The 26,816-nt window shown below is 72.9% G+C and overlaps 5 protein-coding genes across 7 annotated transcripts; 4 read left to right on the forward strand and 1 right to left on the reverse strand.

The window, feature by feature from the left end:
• Positions 1 to 284: 284 nt before the first annotated feature.
• On the reverse strand, positions 285 to 2,851 carry NIT1 (nitrilase 1). Its single transcript, XM_080570031.1, is given in 8 exon segments — positions 285 to 883; positions 1,003 to 1,065; positions 1,067 to 1,129; positions 1,247 to 1,380; positions 1,476 to 1,579; positions 1,666 to 1,914; positions 2,004 to 2,042; positions 2,763 to 2,851. Coding segments are annotated over 6 exon segments (873 nt in total). The 5' UTR covers positions 1,905 to 1,914; positions 2,004 to 2,042; positions 2,763 to 2,851; the 3' UTR covers positions 285 to 613.
• Positions 2,852 to 2,878: 27 nt separating this feature from the next.
• Positions 2,879 to 4,385, forward strand: PFDN2 (prefoldin subunit 2). The gene is made up of 4 exons (XM_080570035.1): positions 2,879 to 3,020; positions 3,115 to 3,203; positions 3,872 to 3,995; positions 4,095 to 4,385. Exons 1-4 carry the CDS (start codon positions 2,946 to 2,948, stop codon positions 4,266 to 4,268), a joined length of 462 nt encoding a protein of 153 aa, XP_080426161.1. The 5' UTR covers positions 2,879 to 2,945; the 3' UTR covers positions 4,269 to 4,385.
• A 138-nt stretch (positions 4,386 to 4,523) lies between these two features.
• Positions 4,524 to 9,291, forward strand: LOC308183714 (V-type proton ATPase catalytic subunit A-like). The gene is made up of 14 exons (XM_080570029.1): positions 4,524 to 5,207; positions 5,311 to 5,439; positions 5,938 to 6,152; positions 6,231 to 6,368; positions 6,445 to 6,596; positions 6,980 to 7,142; positions 7,220 to 7,328; positions 7,435 to 7,557; positions 7,660 to 7,774; positions 7,864 to 7,927; positions 8,008 to 8,211; positions 8,702 to 8,796; positions 8,868 to 9,039; positions 9,139 to 9,291. Exons 1-14 carry the CDS (start codon positions 5,126 to 5,128, stop codon positions 9,229 to 9,231), a joined length of 1,854 nt encoding a protein of 617 aa, XP_080426155.1. The 5' UTR covers positions 4,524 to 5,125; the 3' UTR covers positions 9,232 to 9,291.
• A 990-nt stretch (positions 9,292 to 10,281) lies between these two features.
• On the forward strand, positions 10,282 to 15,551 carry LOC308183718 (lens fiber membrane intrinsic protein-like). 3 transcript variants are annotated; one of them, XM_080570033.1, is made up of 7 exons: positions 10,282 to 10,388; positions 11,392 to 11,748; positions 12,281 to 13,671; positions 14,280 to 14,454; positions 14,529 to 14,672; positions 15,066 to 15,200; positions 15,313 to 15,551. In XM_080570033.1, exons 4-7 carry the CDS (start codon positions 14,286 to 14,288, stop codon positions 15,378 to 15,380), a joined length of 516 nt encoding a protein of 171 aa, XP_080426159.1. In that variant the 5' UTR covers positions 10,282 to 10,388; positions 11,392 to 11,748; positions 12,281 to 13,671; positions 14,280 to 14,285; the 3' UTR covers positions 15,381 to 15,551. The 3 variants fall into 3 exon arrangements, 2 of the variants coding, with proteins under 2 accessions (XP_080426159.1, XP_080426160.1); XM_080570034.1 differs by lacking the exon at positions 11,392 to 11,748 and having other exon boundaries at positions 10,289 to 10,388; positions 13,542 to 13,671; XR_013942486.1 differs by lacking the exons at positions 14,280 to 14,454; positions 14,529 to 14,672; positions 15,066 to 15,200; positions 15,313 to 15,551 and having other exon boundaries at positions 12,281 to 12,517; positions 12,727 to 13,671.
• A 564-nt stretch (positions 15,552 to 16,115) lies between these two features.
• Positions 16,116 to 26,768, forward strand: NECTIN4 (nectin cell adhesion molecule 4). Its single transcript, XM_080570037.1, has 9 exons — positions 16,116 to 16,410; positions 19,695 to 20,048; positions 20,849 to 21,139; positions 21,914 to 22,028; positions 22,850 to 23,013; positions 24,374 to 24,521; positions 24,643 to 24,721; positions 25,116 to 25,220; positions 25,703 to 26,768. Exons 1-9 carry the CDS (start codon positions 16,338 to 16,340, stop codon positions 25,940 to 25,942), a joined length of 1,569 nt encoding a protein of 522 aa, XP_080426163.1. The 5' UTR covers positions 16,116 to 16,337; the 3' UTR covers positions 25,943 to 26,768.
• Positions 26,769 to 26,816: the final 48 nt, after the last annotated feature.

The following is a 26,816-nucleotide window of genomic DNA, read 5'->3' on the forward strand; positions in this document are numbered from 1 at the left end:
CCCTGCCCGCACGTGTTGGCGCGCGGCCGGCAGCGTGCCGGCCTTTGGCCGCGTCCAGGCGTGACCGGCACCGCCGCCTGCTTCCTCTGCCTGCTGCCGGGGGGGCCCGGGGGGGGATTTTTCCAGCTCCACCCCAATTTTGCGGTTTTTCTCCCCAGCCCTGCTCGGCTGGAGGCTGCTCTCCCCCTGCCCCAGCAGCGCGGGGGGGCTGCCTGTGGTTCCCCTCCCCGTCACCAGCGTGCCCCCCCCCCACTGCTTACGGCCGATCCTGGCACACCTTGGTGTAATTTCTGTGACTTCTGTATTTTTTAAACCTCGATATAACAGTCATATGCCCTGTGTAGCTTTCGGTTTTCTTCAAATAAACATCTACCGCAGCGCCTGGCTCCTTCCTTCCCCGCCCCCCGTGCTGCGGGGGCTTGGGGGGGGGGGCTCCAAAAAGCGGGGAGCACCCCCTGGGGGGGGGGGCCGCGAGGCACGGGGTGAGCCCTGAGTGCGTGTTCCTGCCCCAGCTGCTGCCTTTTGGGGGAGAAACGGCCCGAAACGGAGCGGATCCAGCCTGGCTCCGGTTTCGGGGTGGGCCCGGCGGGGTCCTTGGTGCCGGGGGGGGGGCTCAGGGCGTCGTGGGCAGCCCCACGGTGCCGTAGAGGTCAGGCCGCCGGTGCTCCTGCACTGGGATCTCGCGGCGGACGCGCTGCAGGTACTCGAGGTCGATCTCGGCGTAGCAGAGCCCCGGCCCCTCGCCGCGCTGCGCCACCACCGTGCCCCAGGGGTCGACCACCAGCGTGTGGCCGTAGGAGGCGCGGCCCTCGTGGTTCCTGCCCGTCTGCGCCGCCGCCACCACGTAGCACTGGCTCTCGATGGCCCGCGCCCGCAGCAGCACCTGGGGGGGGGGGACACGCGGGATGGTGCCACGGCCCTGCCGCCTGCCCCCGAGGCTGAAATCCCCCCCCCCCCGCCCCGGGAGGGGCTTTTAAAGCTACCCCCGGGGGCAGAGCTCACCTCCCAGTGCGCGGAGCCCGTGGTGACGGTGAAGGCCGAGGGGTAGGTGAGGATCTCGGCCCCCCGCTCGCCGCAGCGCCAGCGAGATCTCGGGGAAGCGCAGGTCGTAGCAGATGGAGAGCCCGAGCTGGGGGGGGGGGACGCGGAGGGGACGTGAGCGAGGGCACGGGACCGGGGTGAGGACGCGGTTAAGGGACAGCAGCGGGAGGGGGAGCCCCCGGCGGCGCCCCTGGCCGCCCCGTACCTTCCCGGCCGGCGTGCTGACCGGGGGCACGATCTCGGTGCCGCGGTTGGTGAAGCCGCTCTCCTTCATGGTGACGCGCCCCTCCAGCTCCACGTCACACAGGTGGGTCTTCCTGTAGGCGGCCACCACGCGCCCTGGGGACAAGGAGGCACAAAGCGGGTGCGGGGTGGGGGGGACGGACGTGCACCCTGGGGTGCCCGCTCCGCGGGGCCGGGCCGGGGTCTCTCACCTGCGGGGTCCAGCAGCGTGTGGCAGTTGTAAATGCGCTGCGTGGCCGCCCAGTCCCGCCCGCGCTCGTGGAAGCCGCCCAGGGACAGCCACACGCCGCAGTCCCTGCGGGGACAGCCCCGGCGTCACCCCCACGGCCACCGGGGCCGCGCCGGCATCGCCCAGGGGTGGGGGGGGGGGGGGGGCCCTACCTGGCCAGCCGCGCGTAGCGCCCCATCAGGTCCCCGTCCAGGCCCTCAGCCAGGCTGAGCGTCTCCGCCGGGTCGCGGCCGATGTAGTCGAAGCCCTCGGGGAGGAAGACGAGGCAGGCGCCGCGCCGAGCCGCCTCCCGCACCAGCGCGGCGCAGGCGGCGAAGTTGAGCTCCTTGTCGGGCGTGGAGGTGACCTGGCCCACGGCCACCAGCGGCTTCGGCCCCGGGGGCCCCGCCATGGCCCGGCGGCTGCGGCACGGCCGGGTCAGGGACCGCGACGGGTCCCGGGGACCCCTCGGGCACACCCCCCCACACTCCCCCCCTTGTAGCCGGGGTACCTGCGCGGGGGGCCGGGGAGCTGCGGGGGTCTGCAGAGGCTGCGGGGCAGGAGGAGCCGGGGCACCGCTCTCAGCCTGGGGGGGGGGCCGGGAGGGGGGCGCTGGGACCCCACCGGGGGGTTGTGGCCCCCAGGGCACCCACCCGGGGCTGAGGGGGCGGCACCGGCCCCGTGGGGGGGCCTGGCTCCAGCTCCCCCCCCCCCAACTGCCCCCAGGCCCCACGAGACCCCCCCCCAGCACCCCCAGAGGCTCCCGACAGCCCCGAATTGCCCCAGATCCTCTGGGGCAGCCCCAGTTGGCCTCCAGCTCCCCCCAGCTCCCCCGGGCCCCCCCCAACTGCCCCCAAGTGCCCGCAGACTCTCCTCACACCCCGGCCCCCCCAACTGCCCCCAGGACCCCTCCAATTGCCCTCAGGACGCCCCCGATTGCCCCCCTACACCCCCCCCAATTACCCCCAGGACCCCCCCAATTACCCCCAGGACCCCACCAACCGCCCCCAGGACCCCCATAGCTGCCCCCAGGACCCAACTGACCCCAGGACCCCTCCCGATTTGCCCCCAGGACCCTCTCAATTGCCCCCTACACCCCCCCCCCAATTACCCCCAGGACCCCCCCGCTGCCCCCAGGACCCCCCCAACTCCCCCCAAGACCCTCCCGATTGCCCCTAGGACCCCCCGGTACCCCCAGACCACCCCCGTGCCGCCCCAAGCCCACCCTAGGGCCCCCCCGCCCCGTACATGCCCCGCCGCCGGCACCGACCCGGAGGCCGCGGGCAAAGTCCCCCCCCGCGCTGCCCGCACCCAAGATGGCGCCGGCGCCGCCTCAGCGGGCAGCGCCGCTGCCCTCAGCCAAGATGGCGCCGGGCCGAGCCTCGCCCCCGAGCCCCGCTTCCGGCCGGCGGCGGAAGGGGCGGGGCCCGGGGGGCGGCGGGGGAGGGGGACGATGGCGGACGGCGCGAGGGGGCGGCCCGGGGCGGCGGCGGCGGCGCCCGGCGGGAAGGGGCTGACGGCGGAGCAGGTCCGGGGGGGCGGGGCCGGGCCGGGGCCCGGGGGGGCACCGGGGGGGGCACCGGGGGGATCCCGGCCCCCCCTGACCACCCCCCCCCCCGCAGGTGGTGGCCCGGTTCAACCGGCTGCGGCAGGAGCAGCGCGGGCTGGCCTCCAAGGCCGCCGAGCTGGAGCTGGAGCTCAACGAGCACGGGTGGGGGCACGGGGGGGGCACGGGGGGAACGGGGGTGTGAGGGGGGGGGGTCCTGGGGGTGTGAGGGGGACACGGGGGGGGGGCCGGGGGGAGCGCGGGGGGCGCCGGGGGGAACGGGGGTGTGAGGGGGGGGGGTCCTGGGGGTGTGAGAGGGACACGAGGGGGGGCGGGGGGGCACGGGGGGAACGGGGGGAACGGGGGGCACCGGGAGTGTGAGGGGGGGGGGGTCCTGGGGATGTGAGGGGGGCCGGGGGGGGCACTGGGGGGACGCCGGGGGGAGCGGGGGGCACCGGGGGTGGGAGGGGGACACCGGGGGCCCCGGGGGGTCAGGCAGGGATGTGAAGGGAACACGGGGGGGGGGCACCGGGGGGAACGGGGGGGGTCCCGGGGGTGTGGGGGGACGCCGGGGGCAGGGAGGGGGGGGTGAAGGGGACCTGGGGGGCGGGGGAGGGGGACACCGGAGGTACCGGGGGGGGGGTCCTGGGGATGTGAAGGGGACACGGGGTGGGGGGGGCACAGGGGGGACCCGGGGGATGTGAAGGAGGCGTGGGGTGGGTGAAGGGGACAAAGGGGGGGACCTCGGGGACGTGGGGGTTTGGGGAGGAGCCCTAGGGGGTGCAGGGGGGTCCCGTCCCCCGCACCCCCCCGCAGCGCGGCGCTGTGCCCAGGCTGGTGATCGAGACGCTGCGCGAGGTGGACCCCACGCGGCGCTGCTACCGCATGGTGGGCGGCGTGCTGGTCGAGAGGACCGTCAAGGAGGTGCTGCCCGCGCTGGAGAGCAACCGCGAGCAGGTGAGGGACCCCGGGGGGGCTCCCCGGGACCCCGGCACCCCCCCACGCCGTGCCACGGCCCCTGACCCCCCCCCCCCCCTCCCCCGGCTCTTCCCCCAGATCAGCAAAATCCTGGAGACGCTGAGCCAGCAGCTGCAGAGCAAGGGCCGGGAGCTGAACGAGTTCCGCGAGAAGCACAACATCCGCCTGCTGGGCGAGGACGACCCCCGGCAGCCCCCCAAGGAGGGCGCCGAGGGGGCCAAGGGCGGCTCCGCCGGCGTCCTCGTCTCCTAGCGCCCCCCCCTGTATCCCCTCCCCCCCTCCCCCGGTATTATTTCCCCCCTCCTGTTATTATTTCCCCTCGCTCGCTCTGTGAATTTTGGTAAATAAATTTGGGGGGTTTTGGGTCACGGCTGAGTGTCGGCGCCGCGTGGGGCGGGGACGGGGACGGGGCTGCCCTTGGCCACCCGCCCGTGACCGGCCTCGGCCGCCGCCTTCTCGCACCCGGCACCGCTCACAGCCGGGGCCGGGCGCGCCCCAGCCCCGTGTGGCAGCGGCCGCACGCGCGTGTGTGCGGGGGGGACGCGTGGGCACGTTTGCACACACGTGTGCGTGCCCTTGGGGCGGTGCCGTCACTCGTGCCACCCCGGCTGGGGGCCCAGGGGACATCACAGTGACCCCACAGCACCCAGTGGCACCCAGACCCATGGGTCCCCTTTTGTTCCCCCCCAACCCCCCAGGCATGTTCCTTCGCCCCGCGGGGACCTCGGGGGGGGGGGGACACAGACAGGGCTGGCACCAGAGGGGACGCTGGGGCTGGGGGGGGGAGGCACCTTGGGGGGGACACGGGGGCTGTAGGGCGAGCTGCCAGGAGGGGACGGGCACCGCTGGTGGCACCGGCTCGGCCGCGCTGTCCCTGCCACCGTCCCCACGGGTGCTGGCGCGTGCCGGCGCGTGCCGGCTCGGGGCACCCCTGGGTGCGGCGGGGGGGGGGGGGGGGAAGGTGACAAGGCGGGGGGGGCGGCTGTTGACTGTACACAGCCCGCGCCCGCGGGGACACCGGGCCCAGCTGGTTCCCCCGGACCCCGCCGGCTCCGCGCGGTGCCTGCCCCCATATAAAGCGGGGGCCACCGGGGCCGGCGGGTGCCACCATGGAGGGGAGCGCGGTGCCGCGGCTGGCCGAGGCCGAGCGGGAGAGCCTGCTGGGCGCCGTGCACGGCGTCTCGGGGCCCGGTACGGCCGTGTTTCGGGGTCCTGAGGGGGGGGCCAAGGGGGGTGCAAGGGGGGGGTGGGCTGGTGCTGGGGACGGGGTGGTGACGGCGCGGTGTCCCCGCAGTGGTGACGGCCACCCGCATGGCGGGGGCGGCCATGTACGAGCTGGTGCGCGTGGGGCATGCGGAGCTGGTGGGGGAGATCATCCGGCTGGAGGGGGACATGGCCACCCTGCAGGTCTACGAGGAGACCTGTATCCTTGCGGCACCGCCTGTCCCTGTCCCCCGTCCTCCCCTCCCCTCCCCTTCCTCCTGTCCTCCCACCCCGTCCTGTCCCTTCCCCATCCCCTTCCCCGTCCCCTTCCCCGTCCTCTCCAGCCTCCTGCCCTCCTGCCCTGCCTCCCCCCCCCCCCGTCCCCCTGTCCTTCCCTGTCCCTCCTGACCTTCTCTGTCCCCTCCATCCTTCCTTGTCGCCCGTCGTCCTCCCACCCCCTCGGTCTGCCCTTCCCTTCCTCCCCCGTCCCCCTCCCCTCTGTCCCTGTCCCCTCCCTTTTGTCCCTCCCCTGTCCTGCCCCGCTCCCCTGCCTCCTGTCCCCTCCCTGTCCCCCCGTCCTGCTCTGTGCCCTCCCTGCCCTTTCCCACCCTGTCCCCCCCAATCCCCTGTCCCCCCCCAGTCCCCTGTCCCCCCCCGGTCCCCCCTCCCGCCCCTGTCCCGTCCCCCCCAGCGTGGCTTTTCCTGAGCGCGGGCGCAGCGGGGGTGCGGGTGGGGGACCCGGTGCTGCGCACGGGGCAGCCGCTCTCGGTGGAGCTGGGCCCCGGCATCCTGGGCTCCATCTTCGACGGGATCCAGCGCCCGCTGAAGGACATCGCCCAGCTCACCCGCAACATCTACATCCCGCGCGGCGTCAACGTCCCCGCGCTGCCGCGCCACCTCACCTGGGACTTCGTCCCCAGCAAGCACGTCCGGGTGAGCCCCCGCGGGGACAAGGGGACCCTTCCCCTCGTGGCGGGGGAGTCCCACGTCCTCACGGCCGCCCCGTGCCAGGTCGGGAGCCACGTCACCGGCGGTGACATCTACGGCACGGTCGCCGAGAACTCGCTCATCCAGCACCAGATCATGGTGCCCCCCCGCAGCCGCGGCACCGTCACCCACATCGCGCCCCCGGGCCACTACAGCGTCTCCGTAAGGGCTGGCGGCGCGGGGCGGGGAGGGGGGCCATGGGGTCCCACGTCCCCGCTGCCCCCCGTTGTCCCCGCAGGACGTGGTGCTGGAGCTGGACTTCGAGGGCAGCACGGAGAAGCTGACCATGATGCAGGTCTGGCCCGTCAGGCAGACCCGGCCCGTGGCCGAGAAGCTGACGGCGAACCACCCGCTGCTGACCGGGCAGCGCGTGCTGGACGCCCTCTTCCCGTAGGGACGGGGACGGGGCTGGGGACAGGGGACAGGGATGGGATGGGGATAAGGGGACGGGGTGGGGATGGGGGAAAAGGATGGGGACAGAAATATGGGGTGGGGTCGGGAACGGGGGGCAGGTGATGGGGATGTGGGTGGGCACGGGGAACGGGGCTGAGGGACAGGAATGGGGACGGGGCCGGGGTCAGGGAATTGGGTGAGCACAGGGGATGGGATTGGGGAAAGGGACAGGGATGGGGACAGTCCTACTGGGGAGGAAGGGAAAAGCGCAGGGGTGCCGGTGAGCGACCGGGGATGGGGACAGGGACAGGGGGTGGCGGGGCCCATCCTGCCTCCATGGGGCCACAGCGGGGCCGCGTTGGGGACCGCCCTGTCCCCAGGTGCGTGCAGGGTGGCACCACGGCCATCCCGGGCGCCTTCGGCTGCGGCAAGACGGTCATCTCGCAGTCCCTGTCCAAGTACTCCAACAGCGACATCATTGTCTACGTGGGCTGCGGCGAGCGGGGCAACGAGATGTCCGAGGTGCTGCGGGACTTCCCCGAGGTGAGGCCGCGGGGCGCGGGGGCGCCGTGCCGGGGGCTCGTCCCCGAGCCGCGCGGTGACGGCGTCGCCGTCCCCAGCTGACCATGGAGGTGGACGGCAGGACGGAGAGCATCATGAAGCGCACCACGCTGGTGGCCAACACCTCCAACATGCCGGTGGCCGCCCGCGAGGCCTCCATCTACACCGGTGGGCCGGGGACGGCGGGGCTGTGGGTGGCCGCGGGTGCCCGCGGGGGCGGGTGCCGGCACGCCGGGGCCGTGCCGCCGGTGCCAGCCGCGTGCCGCCGGCGCAGGCATCACGCTGTCCGAGTACTTCCGCGACATGGGCCGCCACGTCAGCATGATGGCCGACTCCACCTCGCGCTGGGCCGAGGCGCTGCGTGAGATCTCGGGGCGCCTGGCCGAGATGCCGGCGGGTGAGCACCGGTCCCGGTTGTCCCCTTGGTCCCGGGCAGCCCCGAGGCCCCGGTGAGGGGCTGCGGTGCCCGCGGCGCCCCGCTGAGGCCGGCTCCTTGCAGACAGCGGGTACCCCGCGTACCTGGGCGCCCGCCTGGCTTCCTTCTACGAGCGCGCGGGGCGGGCGCGCTGCCTGGGCTCCCCCGGGCGCGAGGGCAGCGTCAGCATCGTCGGCGCGTGAGTCCCGAGGGTGCTGTGATGGGGGGGGGACATGGTGGGGGCACGGGGACCCCCCTCCACAGCACCGAGCCCGCTGTCCCCTGCAGCGTGTCCCCGCCGGGAGGGGACTTCTCGGACCCCGTCACCTCGGCCACCCTGGGCATCGTGCAGGTGAGCGGGATGGCGGTGGGGGTCTCCTGGCCCAGGCGTGGCTCCCCCCCTGATTCCGGCCCCCCCCAAACTCCCCGCAGGTGTTCTGGGGGCTGGACAAGAAGCTGGCGCAGCGCAAGCACTTCCCCTCCGTCAACTGGCTGATCAGCTACAGCAAGTACCTGCGGGCGCTGGAGCCCCACTACGAGCGGCTGCACCCCGACTTCCCCGCCCTGCGCACCCGCGCCAAGGAGATCCTGCAGGAGGAGGAGGACCTGGCCGAGATCGTGCAGCTCGTGGGCAAGGTGGGGGGGCCGGGGGGGGCCGGGGATAAGAATGGGAACGGGACGGGGGTGGAGATGGGGACAGGGAGAGGGTGGGGAGGGGATGGGGAAGGGGACGGGGATGGGAACGTGGTGGGAAGGGGACGGGGATGGGGATGGGATGGGGTGGGGTGGGGATGGGGATTGGGACGGGGACCAGGAGGGGACAGAGATTGGGATGGGGATGGGATGGGACGCAGATGGGATTGGATGGGAGATATGGGATGACAGATACAGGGTATGAAGGAGTGGGGCAGGGATGGGGAATAGGGGAAGAGCAGGAATGGGAAGAGGAAACGGGCTGGGAGAGGGGATGGGAAGGGACGGAGAGGCTGGGACAGGGGGCTACGGGGATGGGGAGGGGGACACGGGCTGGGGCTGGGGGAAGAAGGCACCCGGAGCTGGGGAGAGCTCGGCAAGGTGCCGAGCGGGGACAGAGCCCTTGGGGCCACCCAGGACCCGTCCCCCGCAGGCGTCCCTCGCCGAGGCCGACAAGGTGACGCTGGAGGTGGCGAAGCTCCTCAAGGACGACTTCCTGCAGCAGAACGGCTACTCGTCCTACGACAGGTACCGCGGCCCCCAGCCCCGCAGCACCCCCCGGAACCCCCCCCCGACCCCGTGCCTGCCCCCCCCCCCAGGTTTTGCCCCTTCTACAAGACGGTGGGGATGCTGCACAACATGATCACCTTCTACGACCTGGCGCGGCACGCCGTGGAGGCCACCGGCGCGGGCGAGCGCCGCGTCACCTGGGCCACCATCCGCGAGAACCTGGGGGACATCCTCTACAAGCTGAGCGCCATGAAGTTCAAGGTGCCGGGGGTGGGGGCACACGGACGGATTGGGGGGGGGGTCGGAGAGGGTCGCGCTGCCATCGCGTCACCCCGTGTCCCCCCCCCCGCCTGTCCCCAGGACCCGGTGAAGGACGGCGAGGCCAGCATCACGGCAGCCTTCGCGCAGCTCAACGAGGAGATGCAGGCGGCTTTCCGCAACCTGGAGGACTGAGGGAGGGGCGCGGGGCCCCCCCCCGGTCCCCCCCCCCCCCGCCAATAAAAGCGCCGCGGCGTCGCCTCGCGTCCAGGTGTGGTTTCCCCCCCCCGGCGGATGGCGGCGTCCGGCCCCCCCCCCCCCCCGCAGCGCTGGCACCGGACCCTCCCCAGGGGCTGTGGGGCTGGGGGGGGGGGGGGGGGCACGCGGCTCCTTTTCCTGTTTTGGCATAAAAATGGGGCTGGGAAGCTGGGTGGGGGGTGTATCGCCTTTGGGTTGGGGGGTGCTTTTTTGGGGCGAAATGCAGGGATTTTGGCGTTCAGCCACCCACGAGAAGCCGCCCGCTGAACCCGGGCAGCTTCGGCGCATGGGGGGGGGACGAGGACGAGCCGGCCACCAGTGTCCCCAGTGGGGACAGCGGCGGGATGCGGGGTGACAGAGCCCCCCCCCCCCCCAGCACCCCCTGGGGAACGCCCCGCTGGGGGCTGTGGGGACAGCGCGGGGGCTGGGGTGGCCCCAAGCGGGGCCGGGGGGGGGGCCGGGGGGGCCTGGCCCTACGTGCAGCCAGGCCGGACGTCGGTGCTGGGGCTGGATCCAGCGGCGCTGGGTTTGTTTGCGGGCTGCTATGGCAAAAATAACGGGGGGGGGGGGGGGGGGGGGGGGGATGAAGAGCCGCCCGCCACGTAGCTGGGCTGGATGCGGCCCCCGGGGCTGGGGGGGGGCGAGGGGGGGGGCATACACAGCGTGCCCCCGGGGCAGGATTTATCCCCCTGGGGTCAGGATTTGTCCCCCTGGGGTCAGGATTTGTCCCCAGGACCCTTCCCCCCCCCCCTCCAGGATCGGGCCCCAGCCCTACAAGCGCTGGGTGTCCCCGGGGGGGGGGCAGGGGGGGGGGCACATCCTTAATTTAGGTCCCTGCGTGCCCCCCTCCCCGTCCTCCCCCGCCTGTATTTGCCCCCCCCCCCCCCCCCGGTTCTCCCCGTGTCCCCTCGGCCCCGTTCCCCCCCCCCCCCCCCGGGTCCCGCCCAGAGGCCGCTCCCACCCCCCCCGTCCCCCCCCCCGTTCCCCCCCCCCCGTCCCGGGCCGCCCCCGCCCGTCCCCGCCGCTCCGGAGCCGCCCGCAGATGTGGGTCCTGCTGCTGCCCCTCGGGCTGGGCCCGGCCCTGCTGCCCCCCGGTGGGTCCCGGCGCCGGGGGGGCGCGGGGGGGGGGGCGGCGGCACCCGGGGGGCGCGGGGGACCCGGGGGGACCCGGGGGTGGCGGCACCCGGGGGGGGGGGGGGGTGTGGGTGGCTGCGGGGGACACGCGGCGGGGAGGGGGGGGCCGGGGAAGCCCGGGGGGGTTGTGGGGGGGTCCCAGCCGTGTCCCCCTCCCTGTCCCTTCTCGCCCCCCCCCCCCCGTCCCCGTCCCCGTCCCCTCCGTGCGCTGCCGACGGTCCCCGAGTGTCCCAGAGCGGCGAGTCCCCGCCACGGCCACGCGGCGGGCTGGGGACAGTGACACCCCCGTGTCCCCCCCCGCGGGCACTGACACCCCCGTGTCCCCCCCCCGCGGGCACTGACACCCCCGTGTCCCCCCCCCGCGGGCACTGACACCCCCGTGTCCCCCTCCCCCAGACGGTGCCAGCCCCGTGTCCCCCCCCCGCGGGCACTGACACCCCCGTGTCCCCCTCCCCCAGACGGTGCCAGCCCCGTGTCCCCCCCCCCGCGGGCACTGACACCCCCGTGTCCCCCTCCCACAGACGGTGCCAGCCCCGTGTCCCCCCCCGCGGGCACTGACACCCCCGTGTCCCCCTCCCACAGACGGTGCCAGCCCCGTGTCCCCCCCCCCGCGGGCAGTGACACCCCCGTGTCCCCCCTCCCACAGACGGTGCCAGCCCCGTGTCCCACCGCACCGTGTGTCCCCCCCCCGCGCCCACCCCATGGCACGGTGACAGTCCCCACCATCCCCCTGCATTGTGTCCCCCCCCCAGCCACACCGTGGGACAGTGCCAGCCCCATGTCCCCCCTCACTGTGTCCCCCCCCCATAACCGCCCCCTAGCCCAGTGCCACCCCCCCGTGTCCCACCGCGTTGCCCCCCCCCGCACCCACCACGGCACGGTGCCAGCACCCCCCGTCCCCCACCTCTGTGCCCCCCCCCCAGGGGGTGGCCGTGCAGGTGACAGCCCCCCCCTTGTCCCCAGGCGGCCCCACCGAGGCGGCGGGGGGGTGCAGCGCGTGCCGCAGCCCCCACCGGGGCCGTGCCCAGGCCAACGGCACCTTGGGGGCCGCCGTCACCCTGGGGTGCCCGGGGGGGGGCGGCCACCTGGGCCCGCTGCTGGCCGTGCGCTGGCACTTCGGGGGGAGCCTGGTCTGCAGCCGGGGCCGCCTGGGCCCCCCCAGCTGCACCCCCCCGTACCGTGAGCGGGCCGGGCTGGGGGGGCCCGGCGGGGCGCTGCTGGTGCTGGGGGGGCTGCAGGCCGGGGACGGGGGCACCTATAGGTGCCTGCTGCTGGGCCGCGACGACTGCGCCTGCGGGGAGGTGACGCTGGAGCTCGGCGGTGCGAGCACGGGGGGGGGGGGGGGCACGGCGGGGGGCAGCCCCCCAGCACCGCGTCGGGTCGGAGGGGATGGGCTGGGGGGGTGGGAGGTGGGAGCCCCCCACCGAGGGGTTGGGTCTGGGGGGTTGGGGGGGGGCTATGGGGATGGGAATGGGGGGGCTCCCCAGCCTGGTATTGGGGTTGGGGGGGGTTGGGGGGGGGGTCTGTGGGATGGGAACGTGGGAGCCCCCCACCCTGGTATAAGGTCTGGGGGGTTGGGGGGGGTTGGGGGGGGTCTGTGGGATGGGAACGTGGGAGCCCCCCCACCCTGGTATTGGGGTTGGGGGGGCTGGGGGGGGTTGGGGAGGGCTGTGGGATGGGAACGTGGGAGCCCCCCGGTACTGGGTCTGTGGGGTCGGGGGTGGGTGCCCCTCCCCGTGGCGTTGGGTCAGTGGGGACGTGGGGTCGTGGGGGCCCCTCGCCCCGGCCTCAGTCCGTGGGGACGGGGGCAGCCCCCGAGTGTCCCTCCCCCGTGTCCCCCCCCCCCCCGCAGGTGTCCCCTGCAGCCAGCCCTGCTCCAGCGCCCCCCCTCGCGGTGCCTTCAGCCTCCTGCTGCTGCTGCCGGCCCTCACCCTGCGGCTGTGACGGGAGTGGGCGTGCAAGCGTGGGTGTGCAAATGTGGGTGTGCAAGCGTGGGTGTGCAAGTGTGGGTGCGTGTGGGTGGGTGTGCAAGTGTGGGTGTGCAAATGTGGGTGTGCAAGTGTGAGCGTGCAAACGTGAGCGTGCAAATGTGAGCGTGAAAAATGTGTGTGCGTGTGGGTGGGTGTGCACGTGTGGGTGTGCAAATGTGGGTGTGCAAGCGTGGGTGTGCAAGCGTGGGTGTGCAAGTGTGGGTGTGCAAATGTGGTTGTGCAAATGTGTGTGGGTGGGTGGGTGTGCAAGTGTGGGTGTGCAAATGTGGCTGTGCAAGTGTGAGCGTGCAAACGTGAGCGTGAAAAGTGCGGGTGGGTGTGCATGCGTGGGCGTGCACCTGTGGGTGTGCACACGTCTGAGCGTGCACATGCGTGCGCATGTGTGAGTGTGCAAATGTGTGCACACACATGGGGGGGGTGTGCACACGTGGGTGTGTCCCTCTGCCTGCTTGTCCTGGACGTGTGTCCCCCCCCCCCCCCCGGTGTGACCCCACTTGCAGGTGGGGCCGCGTGTGTCCGCCTGCCAGGGCACACGCGTGTGGCACGTCCCCCCGGGGGTCACCAGGGGGCCAACACCTCCTCGCCCCTCCCCTGCTGTCGCCTGGTGCCACCCCCCCGGCCACAGCGCTTTTTGGGTCAAAAAGCGGTGGAAACGGGGCAGAATGTGGGGAGATTTGGGGCGTGGTGCTTGCCCCGAGCGGCGGCGCCTGTCCCCAGCGTCCCCCGTGCCCCTGGTGTCTGTGCCCCCGGTGGCACCTTCCCCGGTGTCCCTGTCCCTGGTGCCCCCCACGCCCGCGGTGCCCCCGCTGTCCCCTGCCCCCCCCAGCTGCAGCCGTGTCCCCGGGGCGCTGGGGACAAGCCTGGCCTCGGCCGGGACTGATCCTGCCCACGGGGCCAGGACCCGCTGTCCCCGAGGTGCTGCCGCCCTGCCCTGGGGACGTGGGCCGGGGGGGGGACCCTGGGTGCCATTCCTCTTGTCCCCCCCCCGCTGTCCCCAGCGTCCCCGCAGGCGGTTGACACACGGGGACGGGATTTTGCGGTGTCAGCCCCCGGGGGGGGGGGGGAGGCGGCACCCAGAGCACCCAGAGCCTTCCCAGCCTTTGTGTCCCCGGACAATGGCAGTGCCACGTGCGCCCGGGGGCCTTAACACCCCCCCGGCCACATCCCCATCACCCATCGGCCGGGACGGACGGACGGAGGGACGGACGGAGGGACGGCCATGGGGCACCCCGCTGGCGGGTGCTGAAGGAGGGTGAGTGGCCACCAAGCCCCTGTCCCCACCCCGCCACCTGCCACCCAGAGGTGACGCCCCCCGGGTCCCCCACGGTGTCCCCTGGAGATGCCACCTTGGGTACCCCTGGTGTCCCCAGGTGTCCCCCTCCCCAGGAACCCCCCTGCCCCTGGAAATGTCCCCACAGCTGTCCCCAGTGTCCCCTGAGGATGCCACCCCCTGGGTTTCACTGGCACCCCAAAGATGTCCCTGGGGTTGTCCCCAGTGTCCCCTGCAGGCGCCACCCCTGGGTGCCCCCCCATCCCCGGAGATGTCCCCATGGTTGTCCAAAGCGTCCCCTGGAGCTGCCACCCCTGGGTGCCCCCATGTCCCTGGGGACGTCCCCACGCTTGTCCCCACCGTCCCCTGGAGACGCCACCCCTGGGTGCCCCCCCCCTCCCCGGGGACGTCCCCCCCATCCCCTTGCGGTGCCACCCCTGGGCGCCCCCCATCCCCACCACTGCCCCATCCATCCCTGCGTCCCCTCCCCACGGGTGGTGGCGCAGGGTCCCCAGGCCGGTGGTGGTGGTTGGGGGGGGACACAGCAGCCCCCCCCCAGCCCCCCCCCACCCCCCCCCCGCTGTGCGCAGGGGACGATGCCGGTCGGGGGGGGGCTGCTGTGCGCTGCCAGCGGCCTGGCCCTGCTCGTCACCGCCACCGCCACCGACTTCTGGCTGCAGCACCGGGCGCCCGGCGGCACCGCGGCCGTCGGGCTGTGGCACCTCTGCCTGGGGGGGCACTGCCGGCCCCCCCCCGGCCCCCCGGGTAGGCACCGGCTCTGCGGGCAGGGCGCCGGGGTCCCCGCGTGCCCGGTGTCCCCAACGCGCGTGTCCCCGCAGCTTTCTGGGACGCCACGCGGGTGCTGATGCTGCTCGCGGTGCTGGCCGCCGCCGCCGGCTTCGCCCTGGGGCTCTCGGCCGCCGCCGCCGGTGCTGCCCGCAGGGCGCGTGCCCGTGCGGCCGGCGTCACCCTGCTGCTGGCGGGTACGTGGGGACGGGGCGGGGGGGGCACGGTGGGCTCGGGGGCTGGGGTCGGGGAGGGGGCATCGGGGCTGAGCGGTCACTGCTGTGATGAGCTGTGCCCGGTCTCTGCTGCCATGAGCTGTCATTGCTGTGATGAGCTGTGCCCGGTCTCTGCTGTGATGAGCGGTCATTGCTGTGATGAGTTGTGCCCGGTCTCTGCAGGCTGAGCCCGGTCTCCGCTGCCATGGGCTGTGCCAGGTCACTGCTGTGATGAGCTGTGCCTGGTCTCTGCTGCCATGAGCTGTCACTGCTGTGATGAGCTGTGCCCGGTCCCTGCAGCCACGCACCGTGCCGGGTCCCCGCGGTTCCCCGGGGGCTCTCAGCCCCGTACACCCCCCCCCTGGTGTCCCGCAGGTCTCCTGGCGCTGCTGGGGCTGGCGGTATGCACGGCCGGCGCTCGGAGCCTGCTGGGCCCAGCACCCAGCGCCTGGCGCCTCTCCTGGTCCTACCTCCTCGCCTGGGTCGCCGTCGTCCTCACCGGCTCGGCAGGTACCGGGCCCGGCTGGGCACCGCCGGGGCACCCATGGGTGGGGGCAGCTCCGGGCACCCCCGTGCCCACCTCTCACCCCACCGCCCCCACCTCTCCCCCCCCCCCCCCCAGGGCTCTTCCACCTCTGCGCCGCCACCAAGGACCCGTCCCCGGAGAGCTCCGAAGCTGGGGGGGCCTGAGGGGGTCCCGGGGCCCTGCTCCTGCCCCCCCCGGCCCAGCAGAGCCGGGAGGGGGCGCCCCGGGGTGCTCGGTCCCTGCAGGCTGAGCCCCCCCCCCCCCCCCCATTTTGCCCCCTTGCCCCTTCCCCACCCCTCCCGCTCTTGCTGTGCCAATAAAGTGCCTGTTCTGCCCCCCCCCCGCCCCCCCGTGCTGCTGGGTCCGGTGGGATTTGGGGACCCCACACTTGGGGGGGGGTCGGTGCCAGCCCCCTGCCCTCCCCCGTCCGCCTCCCCGCGATTTGGGTAGAAACAGGGGCTTTTGGGGGGTCCCACCCGGGGGAATGGGGGGAATGGGCTGGGGGGGCACTGGGACGCACTGGGGGGGCACTGGGACACACTGGGGGGGCACTGGGACACGCTGGGGGGGGCACGGGGGGTGTCCGGGAGGGCTGTGGCGATGGGAGAAGCCGCCGGGGACACCACGGGGACACCGGAGGGGGGCGAAGGGGACCCCGCGATGGGGGGGGGGGGGCGGCGCTGGGCCCCCCGGGGGGAGGCACCGGCGGGGCGGGCGGGGGCTCTGCCGGTGGGCCCCACAGCCCCCGCCGGGCGCTGTTGCCCCTTTAAGACCGCGCCCTTGGCCCCGCCCCTGCCCCGACCTGCCGGACCGGTCCGCCCCGCCCGGCCCCGCCCGGGGCCCCGCCCCCTCAGGCCCCGCCCCCCGGCCCCGCCCCGCCCCGCCCCGCCCCGGCGGCCCCGCCCCGCCCCGTCCCGGCTCCGAGCGGCGCAGCACCGGCCCCAACGCCGCGCACGGCCCGGAGCCGCCCGGTTCGGCCCGGTGCAGCCCGGTTCGGCCCGGCCCGGCCCGGCCCGGCCCGGTCCGGTTCGGCTCGGCCCCGTTCCGCTCGGTTCGGCCCGGTTCGGCCCGGATGGTGCTGGCCGGGAGCCGAGCAGCGCCGTGAGCCCGCAGGTGTCCGCATGGCCCCCCGCGGGATGCGGCCCGGGACGCCCGTTGTCGTCTTCCTCCTCCTCCTCCTCCTCGCCGCCACCGGTAAGGGACGGAACCGGCACCGGCACCGGCACCGGACCGGGGGCACCGGGGCCGTTCCGCGGGACCGAGCCCCTGCGGGCGGGGAGCGGCACCGGGAGCGGCACCGGCAGCACCGGTTGCTCCGGGCCGGGCGGGGGGGGCGGGCCGGGGCCGGGGGCACCGGTACCCCCGGGGCTGGGGGCGGAGCGGGACCGGGCGTGCGGGGAAGTGGGGGGGGGGGACACGCGTGTCCGTGCGTGTGAGTGGGTGCACACGCGTGTGCCTACGTGGGTGCGCTCGCGTGTGCACCTGCGGCTCCGTGCACCTGCGGCCGTGCCCCCGGTGCGTGTGCCCGTGTCCCGGTGCCCCCGTCCCGGCCGCGTGCACGCTCGCGTGTCCGTGCGTGTGTCAGCGCCGTGGCCGTGGGTGTGCCCCGTGCATCCCCGGCTGCCGCTCCGGTGTCGTCGCCCCCCCCCCCCCCCAAAACCGGAACGTGGCGGGGCCGGGGCTGGGGGGGGACACCGGAGGGGGGGGGGGGACGTGGTGAGGGGACGGGACGGGACCGGGGGGGGCACCGCGGGACCGGGGCCGGTCCGTCTGGGGACGCTGGGGGACGTGGCAGGTTGCGGGGGGGGGGGGACACAATGCTGGGGGGGGGACACAATGCTGGGGGGGGGGACAGGGCTAACCGCTCTGAGGCCACCGTGGGAACGGGGCTGTCCCCTCTGGGGACACCCGAGGGCTGTCTGGGAAGGGACACGGGGGGGGGGGGGGGAGGACGCACCGTGCACCCCCAGGGTCCCCCCCATTGTCTCTGCTCTCCCATTGTTCACACGTGGGGGGGGCGTTGCGGGTGCTGGGGAGGGGACGGGGACAAAGGCTCAGCCCCCCGAGGTGGGTGCTGCACCCACGGGTGCTGGGGGGGGGGGGCATGATGCCCTGCCCCCTCCCCCACCTGCCGTGCCTCAGTTTCCCCACTCGCGGAACCCCCGTGGGAAGGGGCTGGGTGCTGCTGGGGGGACGTCACCGTCACTGCGGTGGGTGCTGAGCCCCCCCCGTCCCCCCCCCCAGCCCGGGGCTCAGCTCGGGGGGGCTCCGTGGTGGGAGGCGGGGGGGGCACAGAGCGGGGCCAGCCCCGAGGTGCGTGTGTGCAGGTGTGAGCGGGAGGGACACGCGTGTGCACGGTCACTGGGCTGGGAGCCCCCCCCCCCCCGTGCGTGTTCACGGCGGCTGTGGGCGCACACGCGTGTGGGTGCATCGCTGGGGGGGGGGCACACGCGTGTGTGCGCGTGTCCCCGCCGGGGCCACACAGCCGTGCACAGGGCACGAGCCCACGCGTGCGAGTGCCGCGCGCACGGAGGGGGGGCATCCCGAGCGCAGCCCTGGGTGCGAAGGCGCGGCCGGCCTTGCACGCGCGTGTGCCCCCCTCCCGGGACCCCCCCAGCCGTGCCGGCAGGCCCGGGGCCGCATCCTGCAGCGCGGCGCCGAGGCGGTGACCCCGCGGGAGCCGGTTGAGCCGGTTCCCGGCCCCGTTCCCACGCGCTCGGCCCCGTTGGGTGGGGACGCCCCGCGGCGGGGGCCCGCTGCCAGCGCCGCCGCCACCCCCCGCTGCCGCTGGGACCCCGCCGTGGCCCCCCCCGGAGCCCCCAGCCCGTGCGGGGGCTTTGCTGCCGCACCGGGGGAAACCGAGGCACCGGGCGTCGCGCGCCGCGGGGGGATGGCGAGAGGGCCGGGATCCAGCGACCGGGGCAGCGTGGTGGTGACGAAGAGCCCGGCAATTACTTAATTAATACGTCGACTAATCGAGGAGTTGGGGGGGGGGGTGGCAATTAAGGCCAGTTTAATTAAAAGCCGTGGGGGGCTCGGCGGGGGGCGGCGGCGGCGGCGGCGGCGGGAGCCCCCGCGGTGCCGGTGCTGGTGCCGGTGCCGGGGGCGGGAGGCTCCGCAAGCCGCGGCAGCGCCCGGCATGTGCGCGGGCCGGTTGGGCTGGCCTCGCAGGCACGGCCGCTCCCCGCCACGCCGCCCGCCCGCGCGCCCGCCCCGGTGAGCGCTGGGTGGGCCCCGCGCATGGGAACGCCGCGGCGGGCGAGCTGCGAGTGTGCCCCGGCGCGTGCAAGGGCCGGGAGGGGGCCCCCCGGTGCGCCCAAGGGGGGGCGTGAGCGCGGTCGACGCACCCGAGAGTGAGTGTGTCCCCGTGTACGGGTGCGTGCAGGTGTGCGTGGCTGTGTCTGAGTGGGCCTGAGCGTGTCTGAATGTGCCCCTGCGTGCGGGAGTGTGCGTGAGTACGTGCAAGCGTGCAGGAACGTGCCCCAGCGTGCTGCCGTGCCCATGGATGTGCACGCGTGGTGAGCATCTGCGAGTGCACGCAAGCTCGCACAAGCACTTCCAAGTGTGTGAGCGTGTCAGTGACACGTGAGTGTGTCCAAGTGTGCACAGGGGTGTGCAGATGTTTATAAAGTATGTACAAGTGTGTCTGAGTGTGCGCGAGCACATTTGTGCATGTGCAAGCACGCCTAAGCATGTGTGAGTGTGCCCCAGCATGTGGAAGCAAGCATGAGCACATCCAAATGTGCACGAGCGTGCCCAAGCATGTGAGTGTACACAAGTGCACTTGAAAGTGCATCGGTGTGTCCAAGCATGTGCAAGCATGCCAAAGCATGCACAAGCGTGCCCAGCCGTGCCTGAGCACGCGCAAATGTGCACAAGCGTGCATAAACATGCTGAAGCACGCGTGGATGTGTGAGTGCACACACATGAACATGTGGAAGCTTGCGGTAGGTGTGAGCACATGCATGTGCCCAAGTGTGTGTGAGCGCACTCAGCATCTGAGAGCACACCCACGTGTGCTCGAGTGTGAGCACACCCGAGCCTGCATGTGTGTGCACGTGTGCCTGAGTGTGCATGAGTGCATCTAAGCATGTTGAAGCGTGCAGCCATGCCCAAACATGCTTGAGCATTTGTGAGTGTGTCCAGGCATATGCAAGTGCATGCGTGAGCGTGTGGAAGTGTGCACAAGTGTGCCTGAGTGTGCATAGACGTGCTGGAGCATGTGCAGGTGTGCCCAAGCCCGCACGTCTGAGCAACCCCCACTGTTGCACAAACATAGACAAGTGTGTCTGAGTGTGAGCGCCTCCAAGTGAGTGTAAACACAAGTGCGCCCACGTGTGTGCAAGCACGTACAAGCGTGTGCAAGCACGCCTGCCTGCGCGAGTGCACCCGAGCGCTGGCGAGCGTGCAACGCCGCGAGCACACCAGCGCCCCGTGGCGAGTCCCGAGGCGCCGGTGCCACCCTTGGGTGCCCGCAGGTTGCCGGTCGGGGGTGGTGGAGGTGGAGCGCAGCGTGACGGCGGTGCTGGGCCAGGACGTGGTGCTGCCGTGCCGGTACCGGGCGCAGGAGGGCGAGCAGGTGGTGCAGGTGACGTGGCTGAAGCGGGGCCCGGCGGGGCACAGCGCCGAGGTGGCCGTGCTCAACCGGCAGCACGGCGAGCACGTGCAGGACGCCTATGCGGGCCGCGTGCTGCGGCGGGCGCCCGGCGCGCTGGAGGACGGCGCCATCGTCCTGCGCAACGCCGTGCAGGGGGACGAGGGCGACTACGAGTGTCACCTCATCACCTTCCCCATGGGCAGCTTCGAGGGGCGCCTCACCCTCAAGGTGCTGGGTGAGTGCCTGGCGGCGGGCGCGGGGCTACGGGGCAGATGGGCACGGGGCAGTGGGGGAGTGGGTATGGGGTAATGGGATGGTGGGGAAGGGGCGATGGGCGCAGGACGATGGGGTGGCAGGCATGGGGCCATGAGGTGATGGGGCCATGGGGTTGCAGGCATGGGGTGGTGGGGATGATGGGCACAGAGACACGGGGTGGTGGGACAATGGGTACGTGGTGATGGGGCAATGGGTATAGGGGTCATGGGGCCATGAGACAATGGGATGGTGGGCATGGGGTGATGGGCGTGGGGCGATGAGCATGGGGCAACAGGGTGTCGGGCACGGAGCCATGGGACAATGGGCATGGGGTGGCAGGCATGGAATCGTGGGATGGGGTGATGGGCATGGGGTAATGGGGCAATGAACATGGGACAATGGGGTGGCGGGCATGGGGTCATGGGGCGATGGGCGTGGGGATACGGGGTGATGGGCATGGGGTCATGGGACAATGGGCATAAGGTGATGGGCAGGGGGCCGTAAGACAATGGGATGATGGGTACAGGGTGACGGATGGGGAATGACAGGGGTGACAGGCATGGGGCAATGGCTGATGGGCATGGGGTTGATGGGCACAGGGTGATGGGCATGGGACAATGGGTAAAGGGCAGAGGGCGATGGCTATGGGGCGGTGGGCATGGGGGGGAGGGCAGGGGGCCATGGGCATGGTGGGCAAGCAGCGGGTACTGGGCGAGTGGTGCTGGGGCCAGCTGCAGGCCCTGAGCTGGGGGCTTGGGGGTCTGACGCCGCTGCCCGCAGTGCCGCCGCTGCCCATCCTGAACCCGGGGCCACCGCTGGAGGAGGGCCAGGGCCAGACGCTGGCGGCCTCGTGCACGGCGGAGGGCAGCCCCGTGCCCTCGGTGCGCTGGGAGACGGAGGTGCGGGGCACCAACACCACGCGCCGCTCGGTGCACTCCCGCTCCGCCTCCGTCACCAGCGAGTTCTTCCTGGTGCCCGGGCGCAGCATGAACGGCAAGAGCCTCACCTGCGTGGTGGCACACCCCGGGCTGCGCCACGAGAAGAGGATCACCCACCAGCTCAGCGTCGCCTGTGCGGCACGGGGACCGTGGGGGGCGCTGGGGACACGGGGACCGTGGGGGGCGCTGGGGACACAGGGACCGTGGGGGGCGCTGGGGACACGGGGACAGTGGGGGGCGTTGGGAACGTGGGGACCATGGGAGGTGTTGGGGACACGGGGACCGTTGGGGGGCATTGGGGACACGGGGACCATGGGGGGCATTGGGGACATGGGGACCATAGGGGACATGGGTGGCATTGAGGGCGTGGGAGGTACTGGGGGACGTTGAGGGATGTGGGAGGTACTGAGGGCACGGGGACACCGGGGACAGTGAGGGGCATGGGGGACACTGGGGATGTAAGAGATGTTGGGGGGCGTGGGGGACACTGGGGGCATGGGGGGCATCGAGGGACATGGGGGAGGCTTGAGGGCATGGGGGACACGGGACAGGGAGGACATGGAGGGCACTGGGGGAGATGGAGAACGTGGGGGACACCGAGGGACAGGGGACACGGAGGGGCATGGGGGGGTAGCGGGCGCTGGGGACACGAGGGACACAGGAACCAGGGTGGGTGGGGAGCAGGGGTGGCAGCGGGACACGGGGAGCCACGGGCTTTGGGGACGTGGAGGACGGGGGTGTTGGGGACACGGGGGGGCTTTGGGGACCTCGGGGGCGTGATGGGCACAGGGGACACGTAGGAGAGGGGGCGCACTGGGGACCTGGGGGCCCTGGGATGGCGGGGAGGGGAGGGGTGTCACCGCCTCGTCCCCGCCTGTCCCCTCACTGTCCCCTCGGTGTCCCCCAGACCTGTCGGACGCCTCGGTGCTGGGGCACTCGGAAGAGTGGGCGGAGGGCATGGAGGGGGCCACGCTGACCTGCCTGGGGGACGGCAACCCGCCCCCCACCTACAACTGGACACGGTGAGGCCATCGGCTGGCCCCCGCGCCTGGCCTCGTCCCCGCCGTGTCTCCCCTGGGGTTTGGTGGCCCTGCCGTGTCCCCTGCTGGTGGCCCATGCGCGTGTCCCTGTCCTTGTGCTGCCTGCGGGTGGCCGTGGCCCTGCCGTGTCCCCTGCCCGTGGCTGTGCACCCGTGTCCCTGCCGTGTTCCCGCCTGTGCCCGTGTCCCCCCACCCATGTCCTTTTCCCTGGCCTGTGTCCCGCCATCTCTGCCCGTGTCCCTCCTGTGTCCCCCTGCCTTTGTCCCTGCGGTTTTCCCTGTCCCTGCCCTGTCCCTGCTGTGCCCGGGTCCCTGCTGCTTCCCCCTTGCCCACATCCCTGCTGGGTCCCCTCTTTGTCCCTGCCACGTTCCCTGTCCCTCGCGTGTCCCCCTGGTCTGTCCCCATGTCCCTGCCGTGCCCCCATCCCTGCTGTGTCCCCTCCTTGTCCCTGCCGTTTCCCCTCTCCCTGCCGTGTCCCCTGCCGTGTCCCTCCCGTGTCCCCCCCTGCCCGTCCCCGTGTCCCTGCCGTGCCCCCAGCCCCATCCCTGCCGTGCCCGCGTCCCCGCCGCGTCCCCCTGCCCGTGTCCCTGCCCGTGCCCGTCCCGCCGTGTCCCGCCCGGGCGTGCCGGTGCCGCTGCCCCGCTCGGCGGCGGGCGCTGCAGGTCTGGCCGTGCCTGGGCAGGCCCCGCGCCGGCCGGGGCTGGGCGTCAGCACCGCGCACCCGTGGGAACGGCGCCGGGCTTTGATGCCGGCAGCGCCGCGGCGCCCGCCCGGGCACGCCGACGCTCACCGTGCCCCCGCAGGCTCAACGCCCCGCTGCCCGCCGGCGTGCGGGTGAAGGGGGACACCCTGGTCTTCCAGCGGCCCCTCGCCGCCGCCGACGCCGGGGACTACGTGTGCCGCGTGGCCAACCGCGTGGCCACCAAGGAGGCGCGGGCCAACGTCAGCGTCAAGGGCAGGGCGGCAGGTGGGCGGCTCGGGGGGACCGGGGACGCCGAGGGTGGGGGGAACGGGGGGGGGCTGTGGTGGGGGGGGTGCTGCTGATCCTTCTGCTTCTGTCTGTCCGTCTGCCCGTCGGTCCAGACTTGCTGCCGTGTCCCTTCCCAGGCTGTCTGCCCGGCTGTCTGTCCCTCTGCTCCTCCCTGCCCTCTCTCTCTCTCCGTCCATCCGTCTGTCCACCCCCAGATGCTCCTTTCCACCCGTTCGCCAGTTTGTCCGTCCATCTGTCCGCACATCCATCCATCCTCCCCCCCCCGTGTCTTTCTCTCTCTCTGGACTTGTCTGTCGTTTGTTCGCCCACCCGTTAGCTCCGCGCCATTTCACTCTGTTCATCCTCCACTTGTTCTTCCGTCTGTTTGTCCATCCATCCATGCCACTTCTCTCTACCCGCCCACGTCCATCTGTCCACCCATCCATTTGTCCGTCCATCCATCCATCCCTCCATCCCCGCCACTTCTCTCTACCCATCCACGTCCATCCGTTCCCGCCCAGCCACCCCCGTGTTCACCCACCCCCCCGTTCACCTGCTCCTCTGTCCCTGCGCTGACCCAGCCCTCTCCCCGTGCCTGCTCCGCCCACCCGTGCGCTCACCCTGCTGCTCATCCTCCCGTCCGTCCACTCATCCTCCCAGTGCCTGCTCATCCGTCCTTCCGCCCATTTTCCTGCTCAGCTGCCTACTCACCTGCCCAACCCTCCATCCGTGCGCTCACCTCTCCGTGCGCTCATCCCTTCAGCCATGCGCTCATCCCTTCAGCCATGCACTCATCCGTCCCTCCCTCTGTCCTTCCGTGCAGTCACCCCCCCAGCCATGCACTCATCCGTCCCTCCCTCCATCCCTGCGTGCAGTCACCCCCCCAGCCATGCACTCATCCGTCCCTCCCTCCATCCCTCCGTGCGCTCATCCCTCCAGCCGTGCGCTCATCCGTCCCTCCGCCCACCCACCCGTGTGCTCATCCACCCAGCCAAAACCCCGGCCGCGTACTTGTCCTTCCGTCCGTGTGTTCATCCATCCACCCACGTGCTTCTCCCTCCCTGCCTCCACGTTTTCATCCGTCCACGTGCTCATCCCTCCCTCCATGTGCCATGTCCTGGACTCCATCCCTCCATCCCTGGACTCGTTCCATCCCTCCCTCCCCATACTCCATCCCTCCATCCGTCCCTGTACCCGTGCCTCCCTCCGTGTGCTTCGTCCCTCCGTGCGCTCGTCCCTCCATCCCCTCACCCCCCTGTCCATCTGTCCCTGCCTCCCCCCGCCCACGTACTCACCCCCCCCATCTTCTCACCCCCTCCTCGCTGCACCCACCCCCCCGTCCCCCCCCCCCCCGCAGAGAACGAGGTGCGCAAGGTGGACCTGGTCTCTGCCTCGGTGGTGGTGGTGGGCGTCATCGCCGCCGTGCTGCTCTGCGTCCTCGTCGTTGTCGTCGTCGTCATGACCCTCTACCACAAGCGCAAGACCAAGCGCATCTCGGAGAAGTAGTAAGAGCCGGGTAGAGGGTCATGGGGTGGCCGGGGTGGGGGGGGGGGTGCTGGGACCCGATGGGACCCCGTGGGGCCCCGGTGGGACCCCTGGTGAGGTGCCGTCGTGCCGTGCCCGCAGCGAGGAGGAGCTGACGCTCACCAGGGAGAACTCCATCCGGCGCCTGCACTCCAGCCACAGCACCGACACGCGCACCCAGGTGGGGACGGGGGCGCGGTGGGCGTGGGGGGGGCCCGGGGTGGGAGGTGGGGGTGCGCTAGGGAGGGGATCTTGGGGTATGGAGGGTGCTGGGGTGCTCAAAGAGGGCTGCACACTGGGGTGCCCATGGGGCTGTGTGTTGGGACGCGGGGTATTGGGGTGCCAAGGGGTGGGTGCGGGGCAGTTGGGTGCCCGTGGGGCCAGGTATTGGGGTGCTCTTGGGGTGTTGGGTGCTTTTGGGTGCCCACGGGGTATTGGGGTACGTATTGGGGGTCTGGGTGCGTGGGGCACCGTGTGTTGCGGTGGTGGTTGGTGGTGCTGGATGGGGCGTTGGGCACCGGGGGCCCGAGGGGGGTCCCGTGCTGTGCCCGGGGGTTCCTCACGTGGTGCTGCAGCTGGAGGAGACGCTGCACCTGCGTGCCGAGAGCCGGCAGGGCAGCCTGCGGGGGGACAGCCTGCGGGGGGACAGCCTGCGGGGCACCAGCATCTGCTCTGCCATGGTGAGCACCACGGGCCGCCGGGGGGCTCGGGGTGGGGGGCACGGTGGGCAGTGCCTGCACAGGGCTACAGGAGCATGTCCTCCGCCTGTGTGTGTGTGCAGCCCCTCCTCGTGTGCAGCCCCCCCTTTCATGGGTGCAAATCCCCTTGGACACGTGCGTGCCCCCCCTCAGCGCACACCCCTCTGTCTGTGCGTGCAAACCCCTTTTGCACGTGCAGCCCCTCTCTGTGTGCACCCCCCCATCCGTGCATGCACCCCGCTTTCATTCATGCCCCCCTTTTGCGTGTGTGCATCCTGTCCGTGCGTGCAGACCCTTCACTGCACGCACCTTGCAGTCCCCGTCCCCGCGTCCCCATCCCAGGGCACAGCAGCACCCCGGCCCCGTCGCTGCCCCTGGGACAGGGGCCACATCCCTGGGGGCGGGTGGCAGTGGGGCCCCCCACCCTGACCCGCGTCCCCTCACCCTGACCCGTGTCCCCGCAGAGCGAGGAGGCCAGCTACTCGACGCTCTCGACGGTGCGGGAGATCGAGACGCAGACGGAGGTGCCGGCGGCCCCGCTGCTGCCTGCCCCGGAGGGCAAGGAGCCGAAGGAGGAGGAGGAGGACAGCGGGGACAACCCCATCAAGCAGGCCATGACCCACTTCGTGCAGGAGAACGGCATGCTCCAGGCCAAGCCCACCACCAACGGCATCTACATCAATGGCCGCGGGCACCTGGTGTGAGCGCGGCGGCGGCGGCGGCATGGGACGGGCCGGGTGGCGGGGCAAGGGGGGGGACGCGCAAGGGACCCCCGTCCCCTCCGCGGCTTCCCCTGCTCCGCCGCTGCCCGCCCGCTGGCTGGCTCGGGGCTCGGTCCCCAAACGCCGCCCTTGCTGCTTGCACCGCGCCCGGGACATGCACCGCGCCCCAGGAGGGGGCTCCGGCCCCCAAACCCCTTGCTGCTGGCACGAGGCTGGGGACACGCGCCGCGCCCCGCTCGGGGACAGCAGTGGCAGGCCAGAAAGGAGGTGACAGCAGCGCCCAGGACCCACGGGCGCCGGAGCCGCCGGGCACCCACAGGCGTGGGGACATGGGGACGCGGGACCCCACGGACAGACGGATGGGCGGGAGTCCCGGCGGGGCTCAGACCTCCCCCCCAAAACATCCCTTCGGACTCTGGGTCGGCTCCTTTCCGCGCGCAGCACTGGGGGACCCCCGGGGGTCCCTGCTCGGGATGCGGTTCGCCGGTGGCACTTGGGACGCTTGTGTCCCCTCCCCGATCCCGGCTGTCCCCTTCCCCCCATGGCACAGACACGTCCCCCCCCTCCCCCTCCCACCCCAACCCCCCAAACCGGGGCTCGCCCGTCCCACCCCGCACCCCCAGACCCTGCCGAGGGGCCCCCCCGAGCCCGGGGCTGGCGGCGGGGGTCCCCATGGGGCCGCTCGGCCGGGGGTCCCGCTGTACATAGAGCCCCAGCGTGTACATACCTGTACAGGACGGGGGTCCCCGTCGCCCTTTCGTATCTGCACTGCTGGTTTTGTAAATAAATCCCGCGCGGGACCCTGGGACCGAGCGTTGCCTGCCTCTGCTCTCGGCTGGGTCTGCGTGCAACACCT

This window comes from Anser brachyrhynchus, assembly GCF_964034855.1.
Source record: "Anser brachyrhynchus genome assembly, chromosome: 28".
Lineage (NCBI taxonomy): Eukaryota > Metazoa > Chordata > Aves > Anseriformes > Anatidae > Anser > Anser brachyrhynchus.

Bases quoted from the DNA above. Each gene is read 5' to 3' on its own strand.
- PFDN2 (XM_080570035.1), top strand. From the start codon at position 2,946: ATGGCGGACGGCGCGAGGGGGCGGCCCGGGGCGGCGGCGGCGGCGCCC. The intron at 3,021-3,114 runs GTCCGGGGGGGC...CCCCCCCCGCAG, and splicing joins AGGGGCTGACGGCGGAGCAG to GTGGTGGCCCGGTTCAACCG. The intron at 3,204-3,871 runs GTGGGGGCACGG...CGCTGTGCCCAG, and splicing joins CTGGAGCTCAACGAGCACGG to GCTGGTGATCGAGACGCTGC.
- LOC308183714 (XM_080570029.1), top strand. From the start codon at position 5,126: ATGGAGGGGAGCGCGGTGCCGCGGCTGGCCGAGGCCGAGCGGGAGAGC. The intron at 6,153-6,230 runs GTGAGCCCCCGC...GCCCCGTGCCAG, and splicing joins TCCCCAGCAAGCACGTCCGG to GTCGGGAGCCACGTCACCGG. The intron at 7,558-7,659 runs GTGAGCACCGGT...GGCTCCTTGCAG, and splicing joins CCTGGCCGAGATGCCGGCGG to ACAGCGGGTACCCCGCGTAC.
- LOC308183718 (XM_080570033.1), top strand. From the start codon at position 14,286: ATGCCGGTCGGGGGGGGGCTGCTGTGCGCTGCCAGCGGCCTGGCCCTG. The intron at 14,455-14,528 runs GTAGGCACCGGC...GTGTCCCCGCAG, and splicing joins GCCCCCCCCCGGCCCCCCGG to CTTTCTGGGACGCCACGCGG. The intron at 15,201-15,312 runs GTACCGGGCCCG...CCCCCCCCCCAG, and splicing joins CGTCCTCACCGGCTCGGCAG to GGCTCTTCCACCTCTGCGCC.
- NECTIN4 (XM_080570037.1), top strand. From the start codon at position 16,338: ATGGCCCCCCGCGGGATGCGGCCCGGGACGCCCGTTGTCGTCTTCCTC. The intron at 22,029-22,849 runs GTGAGGCCATCG...GTGCCCCCGCAG, and splicing joins CCCACCTACAACTGGACACG to GCTCAACGCCCCGCTGCCCG. The intron at 23,014-24,373 runs GTGGGCGGCTCG...CCCCCCCCGCAG, and splicing joins CGTCAAGGGCAGGGCGGCAG to AGAACGAGGTGCGCAAGGTG.